The sequence below is a fragment of the Pelmatolapia mariae genome, linkage group LG14 (genome assembly GCF_036321145.2).
Source record: "Pelmatolapia mariae isolate MD_Pm_ZW linkage group LG14, Pm_UMD_F_2, whole genome shotgun sequence".
NCBI lineage: Eukaryota > Metazoa > Chordata > Actinopteri > Cichliformes > Cichlidae > Pelmatolapia > Pelmatolapia mariae.
Genome location: NC_086239.1, coordinates 22,291,114 through 22,308,441, shown reverse-complemented (window position 1 = coordinate 22,308,441; position 17,328 = coordinate 22,291,114). Strand labels below are relative to the sequence as shown.

The 17,328-nt window shown below is 42.1% G+C and overlaps 1 protein-coding gene across 1 annotated transcript; it reads left to right on the top strand.

Annotated features, from left to right (window-relative positions):
* The first annotated feature begins 3,475 nt into the window (after nt 1–3,475).
* Nucleotides 3,476–16,897, top strand: egln2 (egl-9 family hypoxia-inducible factor 2). Its single transcript, XM_063493677.1, has 6 exons — nt 3,476–3,746; nt 4,453–5,915; nt 13,619–13,738; nt 13,939–14,075; nt 14,907–14,974; nt 15,105–16,897. The coding sequence occupies exons 2-6, from the start codon at nt 4,689–4,691 to the stop codon at nt 15,155–15,157; spliced, it is 1,605 nt and encodes a 534-aa protein (XP_063349747.1). The 5' UTR covers nt 3,476–3,746; nt 4,453–4,688; the 3' UTR covers nt 15,158–16,897.
* Nucleotides 16,898–17,328: the final 431 nt, after the last annotated feature.

Genomic DNA, 17,328 nt, shown 5'->3' with positions numbered 1-17,328 from the left:
TTTGTATGTGCATTTACATAAAATGCATAGCTGCTGATATCATCACGAGCATTTCACATGGCTGCTCTCCAAATCCATAGGGTAATATAGGGCTGCACTTGAAACACAGGACGCATGCGGCATGCCAATGCTGTGTCAATATGCCCTGCCCCTAATCCCTCAGGGTGAGGCGTTAATCCAGTGCCCTTACCCTTGACCTGACCTCATAACAGAACATTACCTAATTTCCTTTTGCTCTGCGATTAAATGAACTATAAAAAGTCAAATTAAATGCAAATTAGATTTTTCAGGCAAAAAAAAGTGTCTAACGAAACCCATGATGACTACAGATTGAGAACACTTTGTTCAGACTTTGCACTTCTGACTTTTGCACATCAGCCTCTGTGTCGTGTGTACAAATGTGTGCCTGAACGTATGCAGACTTACAGTGCTGTGAAAAAGTATTTGCACCGTTCCTGATTTCTTCGTTTTTTGGGCATATTTGTCACACTTACATGTTTCACATCATCAAACCATGTTAATGATAGACCAAAATAACCTGAGTAAATACAAAATTTGTTTTTTGAATAATAACTTCATTATTTAAGGGAAAACCGCTATCCAAACCTACCTCTCCCTGTTTGAATAGGGATCCTAACAATTGGTTTTGAGTGTGTTTGACTGTGGAATTGATTGATTGATTGATTGATTGATTGATTGATTGATTATACTTCATTCATCCCGAGGGAAATTGGGTTAAGGCTGCCAGCCGTGCCAGCGCCGTCTTACCCATCCGACCATACATACATTACACAAACATCACATGGGGAAGACAGGTCAGAGGGGTATAACATGGAAAAGCACAATATGAGGAAAGATAAGGAGAAAAAAATAACTCCCCCCAGACTGAGCTCCAACAGGGAGATCAGTTTGAGAACAGAAAAAAACACCTCTGCACATAGCACATGAAAAAAACTCTTAATCCACCAAAGAAACACATGACAAGCAACAGGGGTGGGTAAAGGGTAAGAGACAGCCAATGTAGACAGTACATCCGGGCTCCATGATCCACCGTCAGCATCGGAAGGGAACAAGTGTCGAAGGCGTTTGGAGGGGGGAGGGGGGATGAGTGTATATCTGCATGTGTATATATGTCTGTGTGCGTGTGTGTGTATGTGTCCAGAGTTCAGCTGAGACAGTGTCCTTCGCCCTGCCAGGCTAAGTAAACAGTCTTCCAGCCAACCCAGGTGGCCTTGCATAGAATGGGAAGAACAGTCTAAACACAGTCGTTATCTGGGTGTTGTTGTTCGGCTCCAGCCTTGAGCCCGCAGCTGGCGCCGAAGGGGTCTCCGCATAAAATGATGATGATTTTTACTTTAGTGCGAACAACTCATAAGAATTTCAAAGCTGTTCTAACAGTCCAACACTGGTCTCTCAATCTCCCGTTGGAGAGCCGTGAGCTTTCTATGATGTTATCAAACTTACGTTCCGTGGTGTTGTCATTCTTGTGGTCAAAGAGCAGGTTCTGAGAACTCACGACCGCAGTGCACTTCCCAAGATGTGATCAATTTGTGCCCAGAGGTGTTATTCCGAGCGAGCCCCTCCAGATGTAATCAGTTTGCACTCAGAGGTCTTGTTCTGAGTATTCACGGCAGCCGTGCGGTTCTCTAAGATCTCATCCGTGCTGCGCTCAATGACCCATTTCGAGAAACTCACGCCTCGTCCCATCGTTTCAATCCCAGCGGGCAGCCTTGTGGGGGTTTGAACAGCCGGTTCCGCTTCCTTAATTCTTCGATAAGCCAGGGCCAAGCCAGCTCCGATCAGCAAGAACCCTGTTATCATGGTTCCGAATAGGTAGATGTCTTCAGCACTCAGGCTCACCCGAGCCCAGACTTCTCGTTGAGAAGGGGGTGTCAATTGCATTCAGAGACCAGTTGATCAAATCCATAATTCCTCTTTTAGGTTTTAGAGAACAGACTGTAAGAGAGTGTTCCAGGGAAAAGTAATACAAAAAACACGAGACTAGACAAGGACACAAGAGGCTAAGCAGGGAAGCTAAGGGAGAGGAGAGGAGGAGGAAAAAAAAGTGTGACCGCCTTCGCCAAGAGCAAGAGAGAAAGGAATGGTATGATGTTCGTGAAATATTGTGTTCATTTTATGCCACACAAGACAAGACTCAAACCTTCCAAAAAGTTCTACCTTTGTCTCATCAGCCCACAGAAGATTTTCCCCAAAGCCCTTGGGGATCGAGAAAGCATTGGCAAATGTAAGATGAGCCTTTTGTGTTCATTTTGGTCTGCAGTGGTTTTCTCCTTAGAACTTTCCCTTAACATCTTAAATTTCATAAATTATTATAAACTCTATAGCAGGGATGTCAAATCATTTGACTTCTATCTTAGGAGGGCTGAACCAATGAAACTTCTCTTTCTCTCAGTGTAAAGAAGTTTAACCACACGTTTAGCAATATGATATCTAAACATAAGCAAAAGAAGTGCAGTTTCAACATGCGGTCTCTGTTTTTGTACATGATAATGCTGCTGTAATAAATAAATGAAATCTGGCAGCATAACTCTTCAGTCTCTTCAATGATCTGGGCTTAGATTGTAAGAAATAAATGTTATTTATGTTATTGCCCAGACTTCCAGTTGTTATTTATTTATTTTACCAACTGTAAAACAATAATAATAATTATATTGTTATATTAATGTTTAACTATTAAGTGTGTTAGTGTACTATGAATAGCCACGGAGGAGGTCTTTATCTGTAGAATAAGTTTTGAAACTTTCCCAAAGCTGTCCAGAGGACTGGATTCAAATCTGTGCCGGCCTTGGCATTATGTTGACACCCCTGCTCTATAGATGCTGAGCTGCTGTGGCATCAGCTGAGCTTATATTGATGTTTTTATGATGTTTTATATCAGTATATAAGAAGTGGGCATTTGCAGAAAACTATAAAGCGAGCATCTCTGTAATATCATGCATATTATCTAGCTGAGTACTTGATTTACAAATTGCATGCATTTTGATTCTTCTGCTTCAAAAGCATGCAGGTTATGATTTTACTAATTATGTAAACTAGAAAAATCACGTATTGATATATGGATATTCATTTTTACAGATTAAATATTCCAGCGTTATTTTGTGAATATTTGCCCCCGACCAGTACAGTGTAAAGACAATAAGTCTGACATTTATCCTACGTTTTTATACTTTGGTGAACTTTTCTACATTCTGGTATTGTTTAAATAAATATTAAAATCTTTGAATAACATAAACGCATTATTTTCTATAGTATTTTTCTTTTCTTTTCTTTTCTCTCATGATATGGGCGGTTTGTGTTATTGCTGCTGTAGGTCGGCTATAGTAGCAAGTAGTCACATGGCCGGCCTGCATACACGTAAACGGCAGGCGGGAGTGGAGCGAGGCACAGAGAGAGAGAGAGAGAGAGAGCTGTGGGAGGAGGCGAAAGAGAGTAGGGGTGGGGGGAGGCAGACACAAACTGGGGGCGCTCACCGACACAACGGGGAGCGCTTTTTTTGGGTGTTTTGAGGGCGCCTGGCGGATCTCCGGGCTCCTCTTTTCGCCCCTCCGCCCGGTTTAATGTGTCAGGCCGCCGTTGGCTGCCCTCGCCACCTGGATATTATTTATAACCGGCAAGAAAATTGGATGGGACGGACGCACGAGCTAGACAATCCCGGAAATAACATGCGTACTCTCAGCCTGTCACGTACGCTCGCCGAGGATTTGCATTGCTGTAGGCTGCCGTAGGTAAGCAGTGGATTGTGCTTTCCCGGCGAGAAATTTCAACGCTTTTAGACCCCATAACCTGCATATTTAACTTATTTAATACTCTGTGGGACGTTTTTCTTTTTTAATGGCGTTCAATAAACCAGTTTAGTCTTTCACTCTTTTTTTCAAGGGGCACTTAACAATAGTGGTGCTGCTAAGTTGGTAATGAATGACAGACAAAGACGAAATATAAATAATTTAATTGGTGTTTCGTCAAAATTTAATACACTTAACGATGTCGAAGCTTATATTGAAAGCTCCTTTTATAGTGCTCATTTTATTCTATATTATTTTTTTTATTATTATTTTCGTGTCCATTGTCAAGGTGGTATAGCCCAACTGTGTGTAAAAGTGACTTGTTTTGACCTTCCTTCTTTGTAATGACTAAAATCTGGGTATAAAGCTGCAGTAAATATTAGCCTGCACATTTGTTTTTCATTTTCTTTACACTGATAGCATATGCTTAGGATTGTGATTATAAATGTATAGGCTGCTTCTCTGGCACTGTTTTCTTGCTCCCACTTAAAAATACTACGAGTAGGCCTATAGAAATACCGCATATAGCCCAAACTAGGAGTTTGTTGCGCCACATAAATATTAGGAATTATTTACCTCAGCTCGCTGTGACAGGTGGTCTGCACTGTGCTATTAATAGGTCTAAAGTGTATCGTTTTGCTCTTCACAGAAATGCCCAACACACTCCCAGAATGTATATAAGACACGGAGACAAACAAACACGCTGCTTCAGAGTATTTAAACCGGAGAAATGGGAGGAATCAAAGGCAGCAGAGGAGGACTTAGTCATGAAACTTCCATCGGTTGCGCCAGGGATCTTCTCCCCCAGAGAGAGCAGCAGCGGCTCAGCTAGAAAATGAGTCGAGGACGTGAAGTACGTGCGCATCCAGCAGATGACGAGATGAAATGGAGAGTTTGGAACAGACGGACCTTGTAAACCCAGCCCGCGGATCCGTCGCTGTTTCAGACTCGCAGGACAGAGGAGCGAACAGCAGGCAGTTTGTCAGCGGACCGACAGAGATTCATCACACGCACCGGACGGACATGGGGCTTAATGGCTTATGTGCGGCGCCGGTCGGCAGTCCAACCGCGGCGGAGTTGCTCGCGGATCTAGCCTCTCAGACTGACTCCCCGGGAATCACCACCCCGACGAAGCAATGCAAAACCGGCGTGCCGCTCTACAGCGGCGGGGTGGTGTCGCCTTCTGCAACTGTAGAGGGCAACCACTCAGGCGTTTTGGCTCAGACGCCAAATGGTTACCCTGCCCAAGTAACGGGGGTGGAGGGGCAAACGGAGGGCCCCGGGTACCCCCTCACCAGCAGAGCCTGCCTGATGGAGAACGGGGACTGGACTGCTCATGAGAAGCACCCGTCAGTAACGCGGAGACTCAATGGTGACTTAAAAACCAGACAGGCACAACAGCAGAAAAAGAGATGTGGGGAGAATCGGGAGATTGGGCCAGAGACTGTTAACAGCCAGAGCGTGGGGTCACCCGGACCAGGAGGTTCTGTGGACCCAGTATTCGCTTCAGGGGACTCGGACTGTAAGCGGAGAAGGTTGGTAGATGGAGGTGTTGCAAGCAAATCCACAGAAACCAGCAGAGTGGCTCGAGCAGTCGCCCCTCTCTCAGTTGCTGTCAACTGTGGCAACAGTTCCCATTCCAACCAGTTGGCTTCCTTAACCCACGCTGCCCCTAATAATCAGCACAGTGGGCACAGTAAGGTGGCTTCTTCAGGCCTTTCAGCTGCACCCGGGGTACATGCTGCCCGTAACCCACCACTTCCTGCAGGGACTGGCTGGTCAGCAGAGCGCATAGCCAAGCAGTACATCGTCCCTTGCATGAGGTATTATGGGATTTGTGTAAAGGACAACTTCCTGGGCTCCCAGCTGGGCGACAGAGTCCTAGAAGAGGTGGAGACTCTAAATCAGAGTGGGAAGTTTCGCGGTGGGCAGCTGGTGAGCCAGAAGACCATTCCCTCCCTTAACATCAGGGGCGACCAGATCGCCTGGGTGGAGGGGAAAGAGCCCGGGTGCGAGAACATTGGAGTGCTGATGGCTCACATAGATGAGGCCGTCATGTACAGCTCTGCCAATGGACAGCTGGGGAACTGTGTCATCAACGGACGCACTAAGGTGAGAGGAGTGGGGGAGGGGGGTGCGGGTGAGAGGTTTTAAAAGAAACGTGCCAGGGAAAACGGAGGACAATAAAGGATGTCAGAGTAGAGCGTCAGTCTGACCTCATTGAAGTTGTGCTAGGCTGTGTCTTGTCTGCCCTGCTTTACCTTCTATAATGCCGACATGTGGGTAGGCAAACACACACCATCGCACCACAGGGGGAGAGTGCGCAGGGCTCCTGCTGATAGGATGTCAAGATGAGCCCTGTGTTTGTGGCACATGCGAGAGGGAGGGGCTGCAGTCCTACTCGCACTAGGTTTAGGCCTGCTGAAGTTTATCTCCCCGTCCTAGTCTCTGCCTTCATACCTCTGGTACCCTAAAGAAGAAGAAAACAAACTCTCGGGGGCTGTATCTCCTCTGCCATCGCTTTATCTCTGCCAGAATTTTCTATCATCACTTTGACCCACACAAACATGGCACTGGCATGGCAGAGGAGTGTTTGTTTTCATTTCCCTTATCTTATATCTCATGCCACGTGAGCAGCATATTTTTTTCCCCTTATTTTACTTTAGCATCACTACGTGCCCCAGTTTTTCCATTGATATTTTTCAGACACAGTGCACAATTATCAGAGTGCGGCCCTTAGGAATGAGCCCCAAAATTACAAAATAGTTCTCCAATAGTTTGGAAAAACATTGTAGAAGAGCAAAGGAAAAAAAGAAAAGAAATGAACTTTGTTAGTCTTTTTCCATGTGTTTATCTCTGTGTATATCTGTTAGGGGCACTGTATGCTCTCCCCCCTGTCTGCGTTTTACACGCCAGTCTAGGCTGGGTTTTTTTTCCCTTTGGTTTTTTTTTTTTTTTTAACTCCTGTTGAAATGCGTAACCCGTTTTGTGGAAAAGACATCCAGGATGGCTCTTGATGTTGACCAAATGTGATCTGATCTGAAAAAATAGACACTTTAGTGCTCCGCATTGGAAAGCTGTTGCCTGCAAGCTGGCAACCACACGCCTCAGTCTTTGCAGCGGTGTAGCAAAGTAGCCAGCATTTATCTTTATGTCTATACAAAATATAACACACAGATGTAAAAAGTTGCTTGAAACCATATCAAACAACTGTTTTGTTGTTTGACATAATAAAACATGGATGGATGGATATTCTTTTTTCCCCTCTATTTCCATAGTGCTTCCTCCACAACCTTGCTAACTCTGTTCAACCGTACATAGCACCCTGCCCTAAATGCACGTCTTACCATTTACGTCAGTTTGAGACGGTGTTTAAACAAGGTCTGCTGTGCTTATCTCACTGCAGCCGCCTTTGCTCCCTTAGACTTGGGCCGACAGTGGTGCTTCAGTAAAGTGAAGCCACTTTAACATAATGCCTGAGCAGAGCTGTGTAAGGGTAACACATGCCCAGTTTTCCACAATTACCCCCATCCCTGCACTTCAGAGTGCAAAAACGGTAACAGTAAGTTCTTGTGCATTACTGTTGAATGGCATTCTGCCGTGTAGCCTGTCTCACATTAGAAAACACTCTTTATCTTTTGACACTTTAAGCTGCAGCTTACTTGCATGACAGAAGTGGATTTATCTTTGAAGTCAATAACACATCGAAGGTGTTACTTCGATCTTGAAAACAACAACAACAACAACAACAAAAGAACAAACACTTAACCCTGGAAACAGTATGCAAATCTTCAATACAGAACTTTAATGCTGTAAATGTAAAATGTGCTGATTCCAGTTTCCCGCGGCCATGAAATTAGGAGGACAGTGAGTCCATTTTGGTTGATCATTAGATCCCACTGTTTTATTGTGAAGGATGTATTGTTGTGTTAACTTTTACCTGCTTGGTCATTTATTCTCTCTTAGATGGGATAACCAACCGAGTGACCCCTTGGTGAAAATGTTCGAGACCTAAACGGCAGTTGTTCCCAGGCCAAAATCACATCGTGTGCTCTTGGTGCATAAAAATAAAAGGAAAAGGTCCGTGCCGCATAGTACAAAATGTCCTGACGGGGTGTTTGTGTGGATTAGTGCGAGAGACAGCATTGCAATAGGTGCAATTGTGGAGTGAGCATGGAAGAAAGAGGAAGTGATAAGGAAAGGAAAAGAGGCAGTACAGATACATGGAAGGGGCACTGTGTGGGCACTGTGTGGGTACTGTGGGGTACGTCCTCTCGTCTCATTGTCCAGAGTGCACTTGTATTTTTTTTTCTTCTTCTTGGTGTTCTGCTCTTCTTCTCGTCTTTTCATTTTCTCCACATTTTCATTTCCCATGTCCTTTACTTTACTCCCTTTCTCCTTTCCCGTCTTATCAAGCCCCTTATTTGCTACTTGGGCAAAATATTTCCCTGCCGTTACCTTGGTAACAGGCCCATACAGAGTAGAGCTGCGCATTGTGTATGAAAGAGATGAGGAGAGGAAAAAGAGGGCCTGGCAATGCCCAAAATAATGCCGCACCAGCAGTAAGTAGCACTTTTTTTTCCCCAAGCCTGTCTACTGTTAGTCAGCAGAAGGCCGGGTTCGCTGCCTGTGAGAACGTATGGGGGGGAGGGCAAGGATTATAGTGTTAATAAAAGGAATGGTAATGTAGTTTACATGACCCAAGGTGATACTGGGAAAGTCTCAAAGATAAGGGATGGGTTAGAGGAGATGTGAACGTGCAGTGGATCAGGGGGTAAAGGGAAGATTGTGATGAGTAAGTGAGAAAGGGCGATGCAGCAGAAGCTTGGCATATTAGGACTGTCTGTCTTCTGCAGTAAAGTGTCCTTAGATGCCCCTCCTAGAGCTCAGCAGTGCCACCGTGCAGGCAGCAGCCAGAAGTCATATCCTAACACGCAGGCTAGTCACTGAGTTCCTAGCATGGATGGATGAATGGTTGGATTTTCAGTTTTTAAATCAATTTAATTTCCTTTCAGACAATCTAGATGGTAAATAGAACCAGATTTTAGTTTTAACAGTTAACATTTGGTTTGTTTATAAGGACGCTCACCTATTATTTTGAATGCATCTTAATGTGATGTTATGCAAGGTCTACTACTCTAAAGGACCCAGGCTTGGTGCATAATATGTGGACACTGCAAGTGGAGCTGCCAGGCACCGCTGCGCTAATTTTATATTTAAAAAAGAGAAATAGTGTATCGTGTACATGCAAATGCTAACACCTACAGAAATAGTCATTTGACTGTGTTGCTTAGGCTAATATTCAGGGATGACTCATACATAATGAGTGCAACTGTGGCTATAGTGTGACTGACTCATAAGGGCACAGCCTATGATCTCACCATTTTTTTTTTTTTTTTTTTTTTTTTTTTGTTTCGTTTGTGTTATGTTCACACAACCCCCAGTAATATACTGTAAACACTAGAGGCTGTTTATTATATTTGAATTTGATTGTGTTTCTAACTATTTATATCTTGTCATGCGAGATAGAGTTATTGTTTGAACTCACCTAGTCCAGGTCACGCCGCTTCTCACACACTCTAAAACCATCCTTCAGCTTATATGAGCAGCAAACTAGAGGTGAATCTGGCTAAGCAGCGGGGCGTGACATCAAACTGGAAGGACGGCAGAGATATGAGCTGGGAGTGGCAGAGCAGTTCAGCCTTATTCAGTTTTATTCACCCAGGCTCTTATCTCATTCTCAATTTGGAAGAAATTAATAATCTCTTTTTCTGCCTTATATGAAATCTCCTGCTCTCCTGGCTGCTTGTGAGTAATCAGTTTTGAAAATGGAGCAAAAATACTCTGCTGCTTGACAGTTAGTGACTCAGCAGGTCTCAACTGTAGAATTGAAAAACATTTGTTTTACCGAAGAGTCCTTGAGCAGCTCCAAACATTCACCATCAAGGACTTGTTGACTTTGATTCATGATTCAAAGGGCTCAGGGCTGCCACACGGCAAAATGTGGTGGAGCTTGAGGACTTCTTTTGGCCTGCTAACACACTTCTCTTATGTTTTCATAGCATAGAGTTTGGGAGACATGCACAAGGCTTGTGGGATCCGCAAGGGACTTTAAAATAGTAATGTTTGCAATCATAACGAGTAACTGATCTGTGCAGTCTATATCTGTTGCAGCAGATGAGTAATATGACTCAAAGAGGATTTCAAAACAGTTTACTTGAAGGTTAACGAATCCTGAAATGTTTATAGAAACATGACTACCACCAAAACCCAGACTGAAAACTTTTTGTTCCTGAAATTCTCCTTAGCGTTTGGAGTCATCACAGACAACTTGCAACATTTTCGCTGCTGTGCGTCACACGCATTAAAAATGCCTTCCCTCTCTTTTACTCGATCACCTTGGCAAACGGCAATGCCTGTATTTGTTCAGCCATCCCCTCACCCAGCCCCACCCCCACCTCCACCATCATTCCCCTTATCTGAATATGCATGTGGCATTGGAGTTTATTTTTGTTCTCCTCCAGAACAGCTTGTTCTGCTTGCCTGCCCGTCACCTGGGTATCTACCCAGAGCTGCCATTACAGCATTAATGCTGGTCCTGGGCAGGCATGTGGTTGGTGCCAGTTAGACTTGAACTTACTGAGGGCAGAGATGAAGAGGTGAGGAGGGCCAGAAATGACAGATAGGATCGATTTGTGCTGTTTAGCTGACCGAGTATTGTGTGTCTGTGGGTGTCTATGCAACTGACAGGTGTAGACTGATGCAATGTGGATGTATATGAAACTTATTTGAATACTGTCGTTGTGTTAGAAAACTCATTTTTTTTTCACCTCAGGTGGGTTTAAAGTAAAAAAAAAATAAAATAAAACAATAACTCATCTTCTAAATTATATACCCTTCTTGTGTACGCTTTGATAGCCACAGTGTATCTGTGTGTGTTTAATGTGATTATGCTTCAGGGCTAGGGCTGAGATGCCTGGTGTGGCATATCACATGTTAATTGTGGTTAATTACAGCTGTTAAGACAGTTTGTGGGCATTTTGGGGGGTAAAGAGGGTTATTTGCTGGGAAACCATACTTCCTCGAATACATGCACACCCAAAATATTTACACTCATTGTTAAAAAAATCAAATTTGTCATTGAGTATCAAAATGTCTGGTATGCCATTTTCCCATTCTCAATAGCCGCGATTCAGATGATCACAAACTGCCTACCAGAATCCACTCTGCTTCAAAGATAGCTGCCATTAAAATAAAACTACTTATAAAAATTATACTCATAAGTATTCTAAACCTGAATAGTTTCCTTTTTGAATTAAGTCAAAACCAAACTATACCTTTATACAGTTTGCTGTCTGTTTAATGACAGAGTGGATATTTATCCTTTGCACAACAGAGCAGCTTCTTGTCTGCACAAAAGGGCACGTACCCCCACAAGACCGTATCAGCTGTTATCACTGTGGTACAAGGTCAGCAGCAGAAGGTAATATGTGAACTTGACAGTGACAGCAGGGTGCTAAAAGTAGACTCCTGTCTGGTATTTTCTTCTTCTTGTCACTGTTTGGCATGAAGATGTTGCCAAGTCAACAAGTAGAGGTCCTAAGGGTTAGCACATCAAAACAAACGATCAGTTGTTCAAAAAAAAAGCTGAAAATGACCAATTATAAGGCAAATTTTTTATTTATTTATTTATTTTTTTTAACTCCTCAGCCGTAAAAGGCTGACGGGCTATTGTCACTTCACTGGATGGGTGGCTTGGACAACTTAGTTTATGACTGCGATAGAATTTACAGAATTAGAGGCGTCATAGGAGCTTCAAATGATGCCATAAGTATATCTACTGCACGTCATGGATAAGTTTGAATTTCAGTGACCTCAACCTCAGAGTCAGAGTCAGAGGTCATATTTTTCTGAAAATCTTGTAAATGCAATAACTAAAAAAGGAAGTCACCTAGAATTTTCAAATAGATACTGTAGGTCTATCTACTAAAAATCTCGGACAAGTTTGAATCTCACTGATCTCGACCTCAAGGTCAGAGGTCAGGTTTTCTTAAAAAAAAAAAAAAAAAAATCTTGTGAATGCAATAACTCACGAACAAGGCGACGTATGGTTTTGAAAACAATGCCACTGGTACATCTAATAGAAATCTCAAGACGAGTTCTAATCCTGGTGACCTTGACATCAAAGTCAAAATAACCCAAGAGAGTGCCTGGTTCTCCTGGAAATTTGTTCCTGGTAAAAGGGTGTTGTTGTTGTTGTTGTTGTTGTTGTTGTTGTTGTTGTTGTTTTTTTTTCTCTCTTCCTACTGTCATCGAGTACTTGCTCATAGGGGGTCATCTGATTGTTGGGAGCTTTTTCTGTATTATTGTAGGGACTTTGTTGAAATAAATTCTATGTAAAGCGATACTTCTGATGATCATAAGCAACAGACACAAATATCAGCTTTTCATTTTGTACAATTAGTCTGCTCATTTTGACACGGACACCGTTTGGCAGTTGGAGTCGGGAAGAAGAGGTCTAGAGGTTAATGAGCGCTAACTCTGAGCACTGGTCAGTAATGAGAGCAGACAATTGTTGCCAAGCCGAGTCACACAATCAAGCTCACTTTTCTATGAAGCCCAGCAAGAGGAGCAGGAAAGCATGCATCAAAGCTCTCCTCCACAAAGTGTTACAGTCACTTTTATTTGAGTTTCACAAACAACACTAGGGCAGGTGTGTTTGTCTTAGAAATCTATGTGAGCAGGCTTTCATTTCCTAAGGGTACAAGTTGCACACTGTAGTACAAGAACTTAAACGATAGCGTCAGCTGAGTTAAATCGATACTGCGGCATTGCAGAAGCTGTTAGCAACGAATAATAGTATTGCTCAGCTGAGCTGAAGTGATGCGCTGACTCGTATTGTAAGCTTTGCTTCCCATGCAGAACAGTATAAGTCAAGACAATGACAGTATCTTCTTCTGTTGTCAACCTGGAGAGATAATAATGAAATCGTTACTTTACACGCTGCCAAATGCATCACCCACAATCTCCGCTAGCAAAAGCTGATGTCAGTGAGTAAGTGAATCAGCTATAGATTTTTCATATATTGAGGAGACTTGAAGCCAGAGGAGACAGTTTGAAAAGTTACTGAAGCACAAATATGCCCCTGTTAATCTGAAGGATATGTCACACAGCCTTATATGTATCATATTTTGGCACAGCTCTATTTTTTAGCTTACAGCCACGTGACCCTGTAGTGGCCCTTGTCTGGAATGTGCATTGAACGAAGGACTTTTTACGCAGGTCTCAGTTCCCTCTGTCTCCCCAGAGAAAGCAGTGCTCTCCTGCTTCACAGCCTCCAACTCTCAGACGTCAAGCAGGGGAAATACCAGCGTGAAACCATTGTTTGAAAATGGATACCGTTTCTGCAGATCGTTTCTTTGCTGAACTCTGACATATTTTTTGCTTTACTGCTCTGCCCACTTAATAACACTATGGAAAATATTAAATATTCAAATAGTATATATATATATATATATATATATATATATATATATATATATATATATATATATATATATATATATATATATATATATATATATATATATATATATATATATATATATATATATATATATATATATATATATATATATATATATATATATATATATATATGAGAGAGAGAGAGAGAGAGCTGGAATGGCCGAACATTCAAACAGTCCTGCCTGTCGCAAATATGGCTGAAGAATAAAAATCAAAAGTTAACTCTGTTTTTTGTTATAATGGTGTATCAAGTTATAACTAATGATCCCATTTTTTTCTGTTTTTAGGCCATGGTTGCCTGTTACCCAGGTAACGGGGCAGGGTACGTGCGCCACATTGACAACCCTAACGGTGATGGACGGTGCATCACCTGTATCTACTATCTTAACAAGAACTGGGATGCCAAGGTACATTTTTTCCACTATTTGTTTCACTCAGTTGAAATGAGAAAAAAAGTTAATCATCATTAGTTCATATGTGCATCTAATGTTATTGCATTATTATTGAAATTTTGTATTTGGTAACCCGGGTAAACCCTCAGGGATTCACATTATGTACTTTGGAAATAAGTACTTCTGTTTCTGTTATGCATTTGTCTTGTTTGTAGAAACAAGGCGGGTTGCTGCAGATCTATCCTGAAGGCAAAAATGTGGTAGCCAAAGTTGAACCTCTCTTCGACCGGCTGCTCATCTTCTGGTCTGACCGCAGGAACCCACATGAAGTTAGGCCAGCCTACTCAACTCGGTTAGTAACACGTGCATATTAATTCATGTAAAATCATGCAATGGGTTATTGGCAGCTAACTGTCTTCTGTTGCTCAGTTCTATAAGTACATCATAATTAACATACAGTTTAGGCTTTTTGTGCAGAAACCAATATATGTTTTTATCAAAACTGTTCCAGCAGGTTAAAAAAAGATTAAATTCATATTTTCCCTTCTCTCTCCCCTCTCTATTCTCGTTTTACTTGAGCGTGGTCATTGTCGCTGTCTTTCTACAGTTGATTACGTGTGTATAGAAAACTGGGTTTCACATGGGTTGAAGTTTCTTTGATGCTCACACGAGATAATTCGGACCCACTTTACAGACCGACGTAAGCGTTTGCATGTTTACAAGGTCACGTGACACGTAGCCTTTTACTCTCCCATCTCCTCTCCTCTGCGTCTTGACTGGTGGGGGGCGAGGTGGGGCCGGAGGCAGGAAATATGTGTTTCCTGAGGAGGTCTGTGGGAGGGAGTGGGGAGGAAGGTTCGATTGCAGGACTCGTGCTGGAAAGGCAAAGACATGAGAGACAGGAATAAACAATACAGCCCCACAGGAGAGATGAGAAACAGCAGGAATTAACCCTATGCTGCCTGTGACGTCTGCGGCCTGGTCGACTTTAGTTTTTATTTGTTTCTTTTGTTACATTGTGACAGTTACGACCATTGTGTTCCTGCTTTATCAATTTATAAAATTCACCGACATTGTCTCTTTTTTTTTCCTTTTTTTTCCCCCCTTTTTGAGTCATAGTTCTTTGTCCATAAAAAGATGAGCTTTTATTCTTATTTCAGCCTTTACCTCTTGACTCTTGCAGCTATGCCATCACAGTCTGGTACTTTGATGCCAAAGAGAGAGCAGAGGCTAAAGAGAAATACCGATTGGGTGAGTTTCTTTTTAGTTAAATGCCTGTTTTTACTCTTCTTGGTTGTAAGCAGCGTTACTTCTTGTTTCATTTGGTGTAATTTGTTGCTGCATAACGATTAATATGCCTTTTCTGTTCTTGCATCCATAGCAACAGGACAGAAAGGTGTTCAAGTGCCTGTCACTCAAAACAGCAGGACATAAATCTCATCTAGTGACTGGAGAGCACTCTCAGAGCATTACGTGCCTTCCTTAACTGTTAATGGACGTTGTGATCATTAAGGGAGATGCCGTTAAGCTATTCATCACCGCAGCTCTTCAAGTGTCGGCTGTCAGAGTCACATCACAGCCCGTGATGTAATATTTTTGCTGCCCTATGACCAGGCTGCTGAAATGTAGAGCGCAGTGAGCAGGATTGTATGGCAAAGGTCATACTTGCGCGTCGTGGCAGAAGAAGAAGGAAAATTACTCGAGCTTCTCACTGAATCGCCTATGAACACAGCAAGCTGAAAAACTTTATTGCAGTTTTTGCCTGCTCAGTTATCAGCGGTGTATTGAGATATCAACGTTTTTACTCGGCTCTCGTGTAATTTTTTCCCAAGCGAAACACAAAGAGCAAAAGTGGTAAATCAATGGAAGCACAGTAGAAATCAATGCCATGAGATTCTTTGCTCCCTCTCGACTGTAAGACAGTGCCCTTGTCTCATGATGTGGGCAAGACAAAAGAAATGGGCCATGACACGCAAAGAGTGGCTGTCAGCCACGATGCAGTGGACAGTCGCACCGTGGCACTCATTCGGTCCTGGCTGAAGGACTAGTTCTTGCATGAGGACAGCTCTACGCCGTAGTTTCTTTAGTAGATACAATGTGTGTGTAACAGATTTTCAAGAAGTAAAGCTGTTCTACATACTTGATGGAGAGTCCTCTGTAAATGACTGAAATTCACGGCTCACATATGAGACAAGAGGCAAGATGTTCACTGACAGTGGACAATACGGGGTTTGAAGAAACAGACTGTGGTGTGTGTGTGTGTGTGTGTGTGTGTGTGTGTGTGTGTGTGTGTGTGTGTGTGTGTGTGTGTGTGTGTGTGTGTGTGTGTGTGTGTGTGTGTGTGTGTGTGTGTGTGTGTGTGCAGATCCAGCTTGATTCTTAACAAAATGGAAACAACAAGTTACCGTCAGTGTGGATGCTGTTGAACAAATCTACCCACCTCCTCAAAAAAAAAAGAGGCACACAAAAACAAAAGATGGATAGCAAAAAGAATCAGATGACTAAGTTAAACTTAGCAGTAATTAACAGAACGATTAATCTCAGTCTGTGTGCTCGAGACCTTTTCATATACAAAGCACAGAGTAAACATACACTGTATAAATGAACAAACAGCCAGGTGAAAATATTGCCTACTCGTGTGTGGGATTGAGTATTTGTGTGTAAATGTGCACGTGTCCGTCAGATTCCACTGTCTTGAAGAGGGCCGCTGGTATTGTCTCAGTGTATCTTAGATTGATTGAAGAGAAGGTTGTTTTTTTTTATTTAAAAAAAAAGCACTTTATTGTTTAAAATTGCCATGTGTGAATGATAGAGGGGGAAAAACATGATTACAAATGTAGATTAATGAGTTTATGCTGTGTATAATAAGATTCATTCAAATGCAATAGAAACTAAAATGATGAGAAAGAATGGAAGCCGTCTTTTTTTTTTAAAAAATGTATTTAATTAAAATGTTTCTGTTTTGTACACGAAAATTGTAATTGATTTACTGGGCGGGGGCGAAAAAAATTCTAACCTGAATTGTAGTTTAACTTGCTTTCTCTTCATCTTAGATGAGAGAGCAACTTCCAGTACATTTTTAAATAAACATGTTTTCCAATGCAGTAATCTCATGTGAACTTTGTAAAGCATTGTGACTATAACAAGTGATTTGTTCTCCAAGTATCATATAAATGTGTGCTTATATTAAAATAAAATGTCAAGCTTTTTTTTTAATGTTACACACAATGTTCCAGGGCCAGTTCACCAAAGTGAGTATCTGTCTTTACACAGAGAGCACTTAATCAGGAAACCGATAACATGTCGGTCCTTATGATTCATAATAAAAAAATCCTAACTAGCAGGCTCAGTGTTGCAGATTTAAATGTTCATAGGCAAGTTGTTATGGGTACGCCTGATCCAACAAACGTCTCTAATTAAAGTTTATTATAAAGCGTCTTTTACAAAGTGCCTGACACCAAAAGAACCTTAAGTAAAAGAAAAATGGCTAAACTGATGCTTAAATGGTACAAGGCCAGAGATCTGATTACCCAAAGTGTCTTTAGCTAGAGTTTTTGTTTTTGTTTGTTTGTATTTAAAACCTTCTGAAGCAAAATTAAGGGAAC

Coding starts and splice junctions, on each gene's coding strand:
- egln2 (XM_063493677.1), top strand. CDS start 4,689: ATGGAGAGTTTGGAACAGACGGACCTTGTAAACCCAGCCCGCGGATCC. Junction 5,916..13,618: donor TCATCAACGGACGCACTAAG/GTGAGAGGAGTG, acceptor TTCTGTTTTTAG/GCCATGGTTGCCTGTTACCC. Junction 13,739..13,938: donor ACAAGAACTGGGATGCCAAG/GTACATTTTTTC, acceptor TCTTGTTTGTAG/AAACAAGGCGGGTTGCTGCA.